The 13,634-nt window shown below is 43.2% G+C and overlaps 1 protein-coding gene across 3 annotated transcripts in view; it reads left to right on the top strand.

Annotated features, from left to right (window-relative positions):
* Positions 1 to 445: 445 nt before the first annotated feature.
* The window catches only part of mnmip1 (manchette microtubule inner protein 1), a 131,946-nt gene continuing 118,757 nt past the window's right edge, over positions 446 to 13,634 (top strand). For all 3 annotated transcript variants that reach the window (XM_087976917.1, XM_087976914.1, XM_087976913.1), the window contains exons 1-3: positions 446 to 507; positions 4,626 to 4,786; positions 13,499 to 13,559. In XM_087976917.1, coding sequence (XP_087833043.1) covers positions 504 to 507; positions 4,626 to 4,786; positions 13,499 to 13,559 — 226 coding nt within the window. In that variant the 5' untranslated portion in view covers positions 446 to 503. The remainder of the gene's footprint in view (positions 508 to 4,625; positions 4,787 to 13,498; positions 13,560 to 13,634) is intronic.

The raw sequence follows: 13,634 nt of genomic DNA, 5'->3' as shown, positions 1-13,634 counted from the left end.
TGTGTGGGTGAAGGTGTATGTGTGAGTGTGTGTGGGGGGAATAGGAGGGGGTGAGGGGTGATTGCGGGTGGGGTGAGTGTGTGTGTGTGGGGTATGTGTGTAGGGGGTTAAGGGGGTGGTAAGTATGTTGATATTTCACAAAGTCCTTCATTGACTGAGGAGCATTTTGGTATAACTGGGAGGTCATCAGAGCAAGCTTTTTTTCCCCCTCACTTTTGACTCAATGTTGCTGTTTTTCTCCCCCAGCTTTCTAGTTTTACAAAGCAGTATTCCACCAGGAAATGCTTCTTTTCTTAAGCTTTAAAATAGCTTCCCCAAACCTGTCCCACCTGTTCGTGTGGCTGCCAGCCCTCCCCCAGGCACATTCTGACTCACAGTTACTTGGTAATTTTAAGTCGACAGACACCTCTGGAGTCCGCCTTAAATGCTTGTCTCGGTTTTGAGTTGTGCATTTTGAAGTTGTTCCTCAGCTGGTTCAGTGGAAGTGTATCGCAGAGCACAAAATGGGTATGAGCTGTTCAGTTTAACTACATCACAATCTGTTTCGGCTATTCTGTTTTGGTGGAGTTACAGTGAAGCAATTCCTGGCATGTGCTGCTGTAATGTCAACACCATATAGACGTTTAACTACAGTCTGGTTATTCGTACATTATTTTATCAATTTTTTTTGTGATATAAAATTGTAAACTATTCAAACGATATTTAGTGTGCGTGGTTTTACTGGTTATTCACTTGATTCTAAATACCCTGGTTTACCAGACTTACAGAGGTTAGTGTTTGTGGAGGTTAGGTTGTGCTATTTAAAATAATGCAAGGATAAGTTGTAATCCACATGGATGGACAATGTGAGTTAACAGGTTTGGAGGGGGAACTGTCCGAGGTAGGCTACATCTGTGTAGAGAGAGCATCTAGCCCCAACAGTGACCTATGAGTATCTATTATTAGCAACGAGGGGGGCTGAATGAAAACAAACTGATCAGAGAGTCCTTGTGTATTTGTAAACAGTAAATAATGTCTCATGAGTCTAGCTGATGGTTTTGTTTTGGTGGCGATAGCTAACAGGCCTGGGGCAGTGTCTCTCAATGTTACTTAGGAAGTTCCAGAAAGCTTTCATTTAAGGTCCAACTTAGTTCCATCCTTTTTGAACACCTTGCCTGCTATGATTGTCTAAAGAATGCAGACCTTTTTGATGAGATGCCTGTTTAAAATAATGTTCAGCTACATCATTCTTTGAAGTTTGCATCACAGGTGGATAGGGTGGTTAAGATGTTTAGCACACTTCCCTTCATTGCTCAGACCTTTGAGTATAAGAGTTGGGAAGTCATGTTGAGGTTGTACAAGACATTGGTGAGGCCTCTTCTGGTGTAAAGTGTACCGTCCTGATCACCTTGTTAGAGGAAGGATGTTATTAAGCTGGAGAGGGTTCAGAAAAGATTTACCAGAATGTTGCCAGAATTGGAGGGTTCAAGACATAAAACAGACTGGAAATACTGGGACCTCTTTCACTGGAGCATAGGAGGCTGAGGGGTGACCTTATTGAGGTTTATAAAATCATAAGGGGCATGGAAAAGGTGAATGACAAATGTCTTTTCCCTAAGGTTGGGGATTTCTAAAATAGTGGTCTTATTTTTAAGGTGAGAGGAGAAAGATTTAAAAAGGATATGAGGGGCAATTATTTTGCACAGAGAATGATCCGTATGTTGAATGAACTGCCAGAGGATGCAGGTACAGTTATAACATTTAAAATTCTGGATCAGTGGTGCTGGAAGAGCACAGCAGTTCAGGCAGCATCCGAGGACAGGCAAAATGGACGTTTCGGGCAAAAGCCCTTCATCAGGAATAAAAACTTAACATTTAAAAGACATTTGAACAAGTATGTGAATAGGAAAGTTTGGAGGGATATGACCAGGCACCAGCTAGTGGGACTATTTAGTTTGGGATTATGGTTGGCATGGACTAGTTGGATCGAGGGGTCTGTTTCTGTGCTGTATTACTCTGACTAAACCAGGCATCGAGGAATTTTAATGAGCAGATCTACTTTGATAAAATCTCATCTCAAACAATTCTAACCATAGTAAAGAGCATCAGGAATAGTGAGTTTTACATTTATTCTGCCTGTATCAATGTTACTTTTGGATGCATTTAAGGAAAAGGCGCGGGACAAATCAGCTGTACATTTTTGCACATCTCTGTGAGAACATTAATAGGAGTTGGAACTTTAGATGAGGATTTGTACTCAGGGGGTGACTCACTGACTGATTTTTGAATTCTGTTGGAACAGATTCAATACCTATTTTAATTAGAGTTTGATTTCTGTGATAGAGTAATTTTGTTTCTCTACAGGCATATAAGCCTTTTTTTAACAAGCAAATGATGTAACCAAAATGAAATTGTATTTGGATAGTTTCCTTTTGGATAATAAAGTAAGAAGTGAAAACGAACATCAATTGTTAACAAAAATGAGAGTGTGTGGAATTGGAGGCAACATGTTTCAGAACAGTGACCGAGGCTGCAGAATGGGTAGCTCCTCAAATTGGCAAAATATGGGCAGAGATTGTACTGAGTGTTTCACTATTCTTCTGAATTAACCAGCTGAAGGAATAGAGGGTTATCAGGCTAAACTTGTTGACAATAATAAGTTAGGGTTGCATGGTATATAATATAAGCAGGAACAAGAAGTTACAAAAACAACTAAGATAGGTTGTTGTTTGACGAAGGGAGTCCAAGATTACGGGTTTAGACGCAAATGTAAAATTCTAAACACAAATAGGTCAGCTGTGATCTTATTGGATGGTGGAGAAGGCTTGAGGGTCAGAATGGCCTATTCCTGCTCCTGTTTTACAGGTTTATGTGAAAGTGAATGGGCAAAATATGAAGTTGCCCATTATGGACCCAGGAGGACGCAGAGCCTTTTCTAAATGGTGCAATAATATCAACTGTGGATGGATAGCAATCACTGAAACCTAGTGAGCAGATACAGTAAACAAACGGCTGACTGGAATGTTGGCCTTTATTTCAAGCGGCTGGAATAAAAAGGGGTGATGGGGAATGATGTCTAAGCAATAGAAAGTTTGATTAGATCCCACTTAGATTACTTCGATTAGTCCTCACCACTGCACATTGGTAGAGAGAAAGTGGTCTCAGATGAGGTCTTGCATGGCATCACTAGAATATTACATTCATTAAAAGAGTTACATCAGCAATGTGTTTCTTTGCATTTAGAAGATTAAGCAGATTTATCCTTGAGGTGTTTAAGATGATTAAAGGATTTGATAGATGAGATCAAGAGAAATTATTTCCTTTTGTGGAAATGCATATACAGGCACCATGTCATAGAGTCATAGAGCAAGGAAACAGGCCCTTCGTTTCAACTTGTCCATGTTGACCATGTTTTCCAAACTGAACTTTGCCATAACCCTCTAAAGCTTTCCTATCTATGTACCTGTCTGTTATTCTTGGAATCAAAGCTGAGTTGTTGGGAATGGGAATTGTAGAGAGAGGTTGTCAGGAAGCACAACTTTACTCAAAGCCTAATGGAAATCTGCAAAATACAATCACTACAAAATCTTTTGAGGCCGTGAGCCCAACTGAAAATGTGAAAAAAGAAGTTGTTAGAATTTTGTTTGGTTAAGATTATGGAATCAAAGCAGGTGGGTGAAGCTAAAATAGAGAGCAGCTCTGATCAAACTAAACAAGGGTATGGGCTCGGAGGGCTAATTAGCCTCCTCTTGTTTATATGTTCCTGTGAGGAAACATTCAAAAGGGGACAGGGGTTACCATGACTGACCAATATAATTATACGTTATAAAAGAGTCCGAAGTTGGGTGACTGTTGGTCTCTGTGTCAGTCACCCCAATCTTGTTTGTTGGATTTGATTTGGTTTTTGATGCTTCTCTATTATTGTCACATGTACCCAGACACAGTGAAAAGTATTGTTTTATGTGCTATCCACACAAATCATACCTTACATCACATCAGGGTAATAGAGCAGAATGCAGAATTTAATGTTACAGCTACAGAGAAGGTACAGAGAAAGATCAACTCTAATACATGAGAGGTCCATTCATAAGTCGGTTAACAGCAGGGAAGAAATGTTCTTGAATCTGTTGGTACGTGTTTTTAATCTTTTATATATTCTCCTCAATGGAGGAAGGTTGGAGAGAGTATAATCAGGGTGGGAGGGATCTTTGATTATATTTGCTGATTTTCTGAGGCAGCTGAAAGTGACGACAGAGTCACTGGATGGAAGGCTGGTTTGTGTGATGGACTGGACTGTGTTCACAGCTCAGTAATTTCTTGCAACCTTGGGAAGAGCAGTTACCATAGTAAGGTGTGATGCATCCAGATAATGGTGCATCAATAAAAATTAGTAAGACTTGGTTGTTGAGACACTTTCCAGGTTTTAATGGGGGTGTTCAAGATTAGGAAGAATATTGATAAAGTAAATGAGTAGAGATTGTTTCCACTGATGATGGGGTGGGTGACAAGAGCCATGCTGTGCAGTTATTGCACTCAGTGTACAAGTTGGTCTGATGACCATTGGGGTACATGCGCTCAGTCAGTCACCAGCTTTCTGCATTTGTTCTCTTCCTAACTGCTCCTCTTCCTGTTTTTGTCACCCTTAGTGGAATTGATTGCTGTGAGCAGCTTTCAGAGCCAGGAAGGCGATGAGCTGAGTTTCGAGGTTGGGGACATCATCAAGAATTCTAAGTGCACGGAAGAGGACGGCTGGTGGGAAGGAGAGCTGAATGGGAGGAGGGGACGGTTCCCAAGAATATTCCTCAAGGTAAGTGACTCTCCAAAGAATAAACAGAGGCTGGAGCTAGAATGTGATGGTGGGAATGGTGAGTGCGTTTGGTGCAGTGGTAGTGTCCTGACCTCTGAGCTAGGAGGCCTAGGTTCAAATCCCACCTTCTTGTAATAACGTCCCTGAACAGGTTGGCTAGAAAAATATCTCTGATGTCAGGGAAAACAAATCAATGTCAAAACTAAAATAAAATTAACTGCTGTGGAATGCCAGGCATCTGAATTGAAAACAGAAAGTGCTAGAGAAGCCGAGCAGGTCTGGCAGCATCAGGGGATATTGTTTCTAATCCAACGTAACCCTTTCTCAGAAGCCTGGGCCTCCTGCACTGTCTGACACTAATCCATTTTCTCTCTGTGCCAGTACACCTTTAAGCTGCAGACTGGTCACGTTTTCAAACTTCCTGTAGCTCTCAACCTTTCTGTCTGGACGAAGTGGCACTAACCATGACTGAAACCCGGAAACCTGAGCTGCTGTAGCTTTCCACACAAGAGAACTATCCTGGCATTCCAACAAGCCACAGGATGCAGATTCCTCCAGACTAATGCTCCCTACAATGTCTTCACTTATTACACCAGAAATAAACTCAAAGCTTATCAAAGACAGCTATTCACCAAACAACAACTTCCCTTGTGGGAAGCTAACGGTTGTGTTTTGATTACATCCCTGTCTCACTCTGCCGTTCTGCTCTGAACTCATTCATAAAAATATAGACAATAGGAGCAGGAGGAGGCCATTCAGCCCTTTGAGCCTGCTTGGCCATTCAATATGACCATTGCTGACTCTACCCTCTTCCTGTTTTCCCCCTAGACCTTTTGATCCCCATATCCTTAGAAACTAAACCTATCACCTTCTTAAAATCACTTAATGTTTAGGTATCAAATGCTTTCAGTGTTTGAGAATTCCACAGGCTCAACACTCTCTGGGTGAAGCGATCACTCCTAATCTCCGTCCTAACCAGCTTACCCCACATTGTTAGACTGTGAGCCCCTGGTTCTGGACTCCCCTGGTCATCAGGAACACCCTGCCTGTGTTTACCTTGTCTCATTCTGTTAGAATTTTACAGGTTTCTATGAGAACCTCCTTGTTCAGCTAAACCCCAGTGATTATAGTCCCAACCGATCCAGTCTCTCTGCTTCATGTGTCAGTTCTCCTTCAGATTTGTGCTTCTTACTTCTAGGCTGTCTGAGCAAACAATCAGCTTGCTAGCTGTTGTCCTGTGAAGTCAAACAGCCTGAACCTTGCTGTTCTGTCTGTGGTGTCCTTACAAGTGATAATTGATCAGCCACAAGATGTCGATAAGACGTGAATTTGTGACTCCTCCGTTTCCCTATCCAAAATCCCATATACACACACACAAGGAGTACAAGCTTAAAGCAAAGTTGTCCTCTCCCCCTGCCACGAGGAGAGGACTGAGGCATAGAAATACTACCCTGATTCCAACCACTCCAGACCATGAGTTCAATCTGTGTGTCTCAGTATCACAAGGATAGGCTACTGTTACCAAACCTCCACAATTGTCCTGAACACTGCAGGAACCAAAACTAAATCTCTATAGTGAGCAACTTGAGAGAAAAAAACGATAGAAGCATTATAAAAGATGACGTGTTATTATTTCTTGTCCCACTTTGATTGAGTGTGGAAGCAATATGGCAGTTGGAGGGGGAATGAGGTTTGATGGGGCTGCAGGAAGGTGTTTTTGAGGAGGAAATCTTGTGATCAAATTTCCAGCAATGTATCCAACCAGAATGGCAATCCAAGTGAAATAACCCCAGAGACCGGTATCCTGTCACTATGTCACCATTTATTTACATGTAGTAAGTCCTTGACACTGATCCAGCTCTCTCAGAGCCAGCTCTCAGAGAGAACAGAACCTGTAAAACTCCTGTTCTTATCTGTCAGGACCAGGTTAACAGCCCCAATCAGGGAACTCTTATTCTATGTGGTCCACCTGCCTGACTTCATTACAGTCGCTACATCCCTTTGGTTTCCCCCATCACCACCAGCTGTTTCAGAACTAGACTAGACCATAAACATATGGATGAAACTGGAATAGTGTAGGATAGATGGGCTTCAGATTGATGCCATAGGCGGCACAACATTGAGGGCCGAAAGGCCTGTACGGTGCTGTAATGATCTATATTCCATGTTCTGCATCCAAAGTCTGATTTTGTCAGCTGTGACTCTGTCTAGAACCTTTAAAACTACTACAGACTCTTCCAGTGGCTGTACCACCAGTGGTGTCTCTGCCAGGGGAAGGTGGTCAATACATCCACATTTGCTATTTGGCCTCCCGTGCAATGTTCCAACTTGTAATTTTATGCACTGATTATTAAAGCTCACCACTGAATTTGGCCTGGAGCTATGGGCAGCACTGATTTGTCCTTTTTAAATAGACCTAGCAGGGCTTTGTAGTCCATTATTATTACAAATTTACAAAAGAACATAACAACATAAGAACTAGAACCAAGAGTAGGCCATTTAGCCCCTTATGCCTGCACCACCATGCAGTAAGATCCTGGCTGACCTTCTCATAGACTCAGCTCCACTTACCCACCTGCTCACTATAATCCTTAATCCCTTTAAATCTTCAGAAAACCATCTATCTCTGCCTTAAAAAAAATCTTCAATGAGGAAGCCTCAACTGCTTCACTGGGCAGGGAATTCCACAGATTCACAACCCTTTGGGTGAAGAGGTTCCCCCTCAACTCAGTCCTAAATCTGCTCCCCCTTATTTTCAGGCTATGCCCCCTAATTCAAAGATTCACCTGCCAGTGGAAACAACCTCCACGCTCCTATCTTACCCATTCCCTTCATAATTTTAATGTTTCTATAAAACTCCCCCCTCATTCTTCTAAATTATAACGAATAGACTCCTAATCTACTCAGTCTCTCCTCATAAGCCAACCCCTCAACTCCCGAATCAACCTAGTGTACCTCCTCTGCACCCCCTCCAGTGCCAGTACGTCCTTTCTCAAGTAAGAAGACCAAAACTGCACACAGTATTCCAGATGTGGCCTCACCAACAGCCTGTACAGCTGCAATTTTTAAACTCCATCTCTCTAGCAATGAAGGACAATATTCCATTTGCCTTCTTAATCACCTGCTGCACCTGCAAGCCAATGTTTTGTGATTCATGCACAAGGATACTCAGGTCCCTCTGCACAGCAGCATGCTGCAATTTTGCACCATTTAAATAATAATCCATTTTGCTGTAATTCCCGCCAAAATGAATGACTCCACATTTACCAACATTGTACTCCATCTGCTAGACCCTTACCCTCTCATTTAACTTATCTATATCCCTCTGCAGACAAGCAGTGTCCTCTGCACATTTTGTGCTACCACTCATTTTACTGTCATCTTCAAACTTTGAAACACTGCACCTGGTCCCCAATTCTAAATCATCTATATAAATTGGAAACAATTGTGGTCCCAACACTGATCCTTGAGGCACACCACTAGTCACTGATTGCCAGAAAAACACCTATTTGTTCCCACTCTTTGCTTTCTGTTAGTTAATCAATCTTCTACCATGCCTGTGCATTACCTGTAACACCATGTACCTTTATCTTATGCAGCAGCCTTTCATGTGGCATCTTGTCAAATGTCTTCTGGAAATCCAGATATACCACATCCACCAGTTTCCCATTGTCTACCGCACTCATAACATCCTCAAAGAATTCCCGTAAATTAGTTGAACATAACCTGCCCTTCATGAACCCATATTATGTTTGCCTGATGAGACAATTTTTATGCAGATGTCTCATTATTTCTTCCTTGTTGATAGATTCAAACATTTTCCCCACTATAGGAGTTAAGCGAATGGGCTGATAGTTATTCATCTGTTGTCTACCTACTGCTTTAAATAGTGATGTCACATTTGCTGTTTTCCAATCTGTTGGAACCACCCAGAATCCAGCAAATTTTGGTAAATTACCACGAGTGCATTTGCTATTTCACCTGCCTTTTATTTTAGTTCTCGGCACGCATTCCATCAGGGCCAGGAGACTTGTCTACCTTTAGCTTCATTAGCTTACCCTTTGTGATAATGATTGTTTCCAGGTCCTCACTTGCCATGACCTCCTTGTCATCGGTCATTGACATGTTATTTCTGTCTTACACTGTGAAGACCAACACAAAATACCTGTTAATGCCTTGGCCACTTCCTCATTTCCTGTAAAGTTATAGGTGGAGCTACCTGCCTCCAAATATGACCGCCAAACTTTTCTTCTCTATCTGGGTGTATTCATGCTCTGCGTTAGACAAAGTCCTGGGTGCATTTGTAATTGGGCATTCCTGTACATTGGGTCACCAATGAGTTAATACTACCCTGATGCCATAGGGGAGACATCGAATGTCAATAATGTATTTATTCATTAATGGGATGTGGGCATTTCTGGCTATACCAGCATTTATTGTCCTTTGTTAAATGCCCTTGAGAAGATGATGGTGATCTGCCTTCTTGAACTGCCATGGTCCATTTGGTGTAGGGACAGTGCAGTGAGGGAGAGACTTTCAGAATATTCACCCAGTAACAGTGAAGGAACTGCAACATAAGGGGAGATGATGGCTTAGTGGTTCATTCTAAAACCCAAATAACATTCCAGGGCCCAGGGTTCGAATCCTGCTCATTTGAATTCAATTGAAAGGAAATAAAAGTTTAACAAATCCATCGCCAGTTGTCAAGGAAAACCCATCTGGTTCACTAATGCCCTTTAGCAAGGAAACTAACTTCTGTACCTGGTCTTGCCGAAATGTAACTCCAAAACCAACAGCCATGTGGTTGAGTCCTCACTGTCCTTCAGGCTATAAATGTTGGCCTAGCCAGTGTCACCCTCATTCTGTGAATGGTTAAAAAAAAACTCTGCACTTGTCCTTCAAGGTGGGAATGTCATTGCATTTGGAACATGCCATTGACGGAGCTGTGGTGAATTGGCTGCTGGTGGGAAAGTTGGTGGACGAGGTGCCAATCAATCAGGCTGCTTTGTCTTGGATGGTGGTGAGCTTCTTGAATGTTGTAAGTTCTGCTAGTGGAGAATGGGCTTTGAAATAGTTTTTGTCTGAACGTCCTTCAGACCCTGGGTGTGCGTGTGCGTGAGGTATCATATTTTGTTGGTGAATGGCCAACTCAAACAAACAATTTTATCTGAAAAAAATCTGAAAGAACTGTGGATGCTGTGAACAGAAATTGCTGGAAAAGTTCAGCAAGTCTGGCAGCATCTGTGAAGAGAAATCAGAGCTAAAGTTTGGGGATCGAGTGACCTTTCCTCAGAGCTCAGTTTCTGTTTTTGGAACTGTTTTACCTTATTTTACTGGAATCAATGCATTGTGAGTGTAATTGGATGATGCAAGAGGTTGGGAAATTTTAAATCTAAGCAAGATATGCATAAAATAATTACAGAGGAATCTCGATTATCCAAATATCAATTATTCGAATTTCAGATTTCAAGGTCCTGATAGAAACATTACATCAAAGAGGTGTTTCCAACACTGCTTACAATGATTAGAAATGAAACCAGCTTACTGAAATGCTGCTGAGAACAGTCCTGGACATCGATTGCATCCTCTGCGCCCAATGTGGCCTCCTCTACATTGGGGAGACAGGCCGCCTACTTGCGGAACGTTTCAGAGAACACCTCTGGGACACCCGCACCAACCAACCCAACCACCCCGTGGCTGTACACTTTAACTCCCCCTCCCACTCCACCAAGGACATGCAGGTCCTTGGCCTCCTCCATTGCCAGACCATGGCAACATGATGCCTGGAGGAAGAGCGACTCATCATCCGCCTAGGAACCCTCCAACCACAAGGGATGAATGCAGATTTCTCCAGCTTCCTCATTTCCCCTCCCCCCACCTTATCTCAGTCCCAACCCTTGGAGTCAGCACTACCTTCTTGACCTGCAGTCTTCTTCCCGACCTCTCCGCCCCCACCCCCACTCCGGCCTATCACCCTCACCTTAACCTCCTTCCACTTATCGCATTCCCAACGCCCCTCCCTCAAGTCCCTCCTCCCTACCTTTTATCTTAGCCTGCTTGGCACACCCTCCTCGTTCCTGAAGAAGGGCTCATGCCCGAAACGCCGATTCTCCTTCTCCTTTGATGCTTCCTGACCTGCTGCGCTTTTCCAGCAACACATTTTTAAGCATCGATAGGAGCCCAGGCATGTCTCCAAGTGACTGGCTTTCCGCCCTCTCTCTCTCTCTCTCTCTCTCTCTCCTCACCCCCAACACTTACCCTGGAGTTCTACACAGGGGTGTACTCTAAACTTACGCCCCCAGATAATCTCTTCAACACTGTGTTTTGTGTGTATGTGTGTTTGTGTGTGTGTGTGTGCGTGTTTGTATGTGTGTGTGTTTGTATGTGTGTGTGTGTTTGTATGTGTGTGTGTTTGTGTGCGTGTGTGTTTGTGTGTGTGTGTTTGTATGTGTGTGTGTGTTTGTGTGTGTGTGTGTTTGTGTGTGTGTGTTTGTGTGTGTGTGTTTGTATGTGTGTTTTTGTGTGTGTTTGTGTGTGTGTGTTTTTGTGTGTGTGTTTGTGTGTGTGTTTTTGTGTGTTTGTGTGTGTGTTTTTGTGTTTGTGTGTGTTTTTGTGTGTGTGTTTTTGTGTGTGTGTTTTTGTGTGTGTGTGTTTGTATGTGTGTTTGTGTGTGTGTTTTTGTGTGTGTTTGTGTGTGTGCTTTTGTGTGTGTGTGTTTGTGTGTGTGTTTTTGTGTGTGTATGTTTGTGTGTATGTGTTTGTGTGTGTGTTTTTACGTGTGTGTTTTTGTGTGTGTGTGTGTGTTTGTGTGTGTGTTTTTGTGTGTGTGTGTTTGTGTGTGTTTTTCTCTGTGTGTGTGTGTGTGTTTGTGTGTGTTTTTGTGTGTGTGTGTGTGTGTCTGTGAGTGTGTGTGTGTGTTTGTGTGTGTTTTTGTGTGTGTGTGTGTGTGTTTGTGTATGTAATGTGTTATTTTGAGACTCACCCCCACTCCAAAAGGCAGCAGCAGTCTGACAGTTGGTGTCCAGTCTGGCTGCCCCAAAGAGGAGTGGGGGGCCAGACAGGGGCTGGGTGAGGGGCGGGTAGAAAGTGGGAGGGGGCAGATGGGGTGGGGTGGGTTTGGACGGGGTTGGGAGGCAGGAGGCTTCACGAATGCTGCAGATCCCTTACACACCACAAGTGTGTGTCTGTTCAGAAACAAACCCTGAGACAGAGAGAGGGAGCAAGGCAGGCAGAGCGAGGAGAGAGGAAACTTCACAAAACTCCGAGCCCCAGAGGAGAGGCATTAAATCAATTAACCAAATAATCAATTATCCAAACAAAATAGTGCCCCCCCCCCCCACCTCGTTCGGAGAGTCGAGGTTCCTCTGTAGTTTTTTTTGTCAATTTAACTTGCAATTTGCTGGATCAAGCCCTGGCTTCAATTCCAGTCATGATTCTGCTGATCGCACTGGCTCAGAAAGCCTCTTCAAACTGTGCCCATTTCCCTCGGTGCACTCACATGCACAATTTAATTCTTTTCCCTATTACAGACTATTTAATCAACAAAAAACTAATGTTCATTCTATTATTAAATGAATCAGTATAACTTTCTGTTTCAGCCATTTGTAATGGGTTGAGGTCAGATTGCACACGGGCAGAGGACTGGACAGCATTCTTCAAAAGGCTTCCCGTGGCTGATAATCCAATTTCTCAGATGTATTAATACTGGGGGATCTCTCTTAAACTCCACAAGGCATACTTTTTAATGAAAAGAGAAAATAAGAAACAGTTACATTCCATTATGGTGAATGGTAGTCATCATAAAAACATCCACCCCCGCCATCACTGGCCAATAGTGGCAGTGGTGTGTACCATTTACACAATGCTGCGCAGGAACTCCCTATTCCTTTGTCAACATCAGCCATGATCTCTACCACCAGAATCACAGAACCCCTAAGGTGCGGAAACAGGCTATTTAGCCCAACAGTTCCACACCAACCTTCCAAAGAGCATCCCATTAGACCCATCCCCCCCCCCCTACCTTATCCCTGCATTTCCCATGGCTAGTCCCCCAAGTCAGCATATCCCTGGGCAATTTTGCATGGCCAATCCGCCTAATCTGGGAGGAAGCTGGAGCACTTGAAGGAAACCCATGCAGACCCAGGAAAAATGTACAAACTCCACACAGACGATCACCCGAGGCTGGAATCGAACTTGGGTTTGCTTGATGCTGATACTGTGAGGCAGCAATGCTAACCACTGAGCCACCACGCTCCCCCCACCTCCTCTGACTAGGGCAGCAGATTTAAGCAGATGCAGCTTCATGGCTGTTCCCCTATCCCACTCTCCCTAAGTCACAAGCACCAATCTTCCCTGGAAATTCAATGCCATTCTCTCATTGTGACTGGGTCCAGATGCTGGAACACCCTCCTTGCCAGCATTATGGGTGTGCCCACACCCCAAAGACTACAGTTGTTCAAGAAAGCAGCTCACTACCACCTTCCTGAGGGCAGTTAAAGATGGGCAATAAATACTGGTATGCCAGTGATGTCTACACCCCATGGTCAAATAAAGAAAAACTATATATATCTGTACCCTCTGTTCAATTGCAGACTAATTACTTCCTGGTGGAGATTTCTGTGGTAAAAGTAGTGTTTGGAAACATGAAATTAAAATATTCAGAAGATCAGCAGTGAAGAGAGTTCAGTACAAACCAAAGTTTGTGTTTTACAGGAAGTGGCAACTCAAACCAACGAATCTGGAAACCGTATACAGCCTCGTTCAATGCGCAGAAGTAAGTACAGTTTTTTATTCAGTGTTGATTTTGAATCCAGAAAAGGCACTATTTATGTGTTAGTAAGACTGAAGA

Source organism: Chiloscyllium plagiosum, unplaced genomic scaffold, assembly GCF_037043375.1.
Source record: "Chiloscyllium plagiosum isolate Xiang-an unplaced genomic scaffold, Cpla_swu_hap1 HiC_scaffold_30, whole genome shotgun sequence".
Classification (NCBI taxonomy): Eukaryota; Metazoa; Chordata; class Chondrichthyes; order Orectolobiformes; family Hemiscylliidae; genus Chiloscyllium; species Chiloscyllium plagiosum.
Note: the sequence above shows the minus strand (reverse complement) of the source record. Positions and strands in the feature narration are given on the sequence as shown.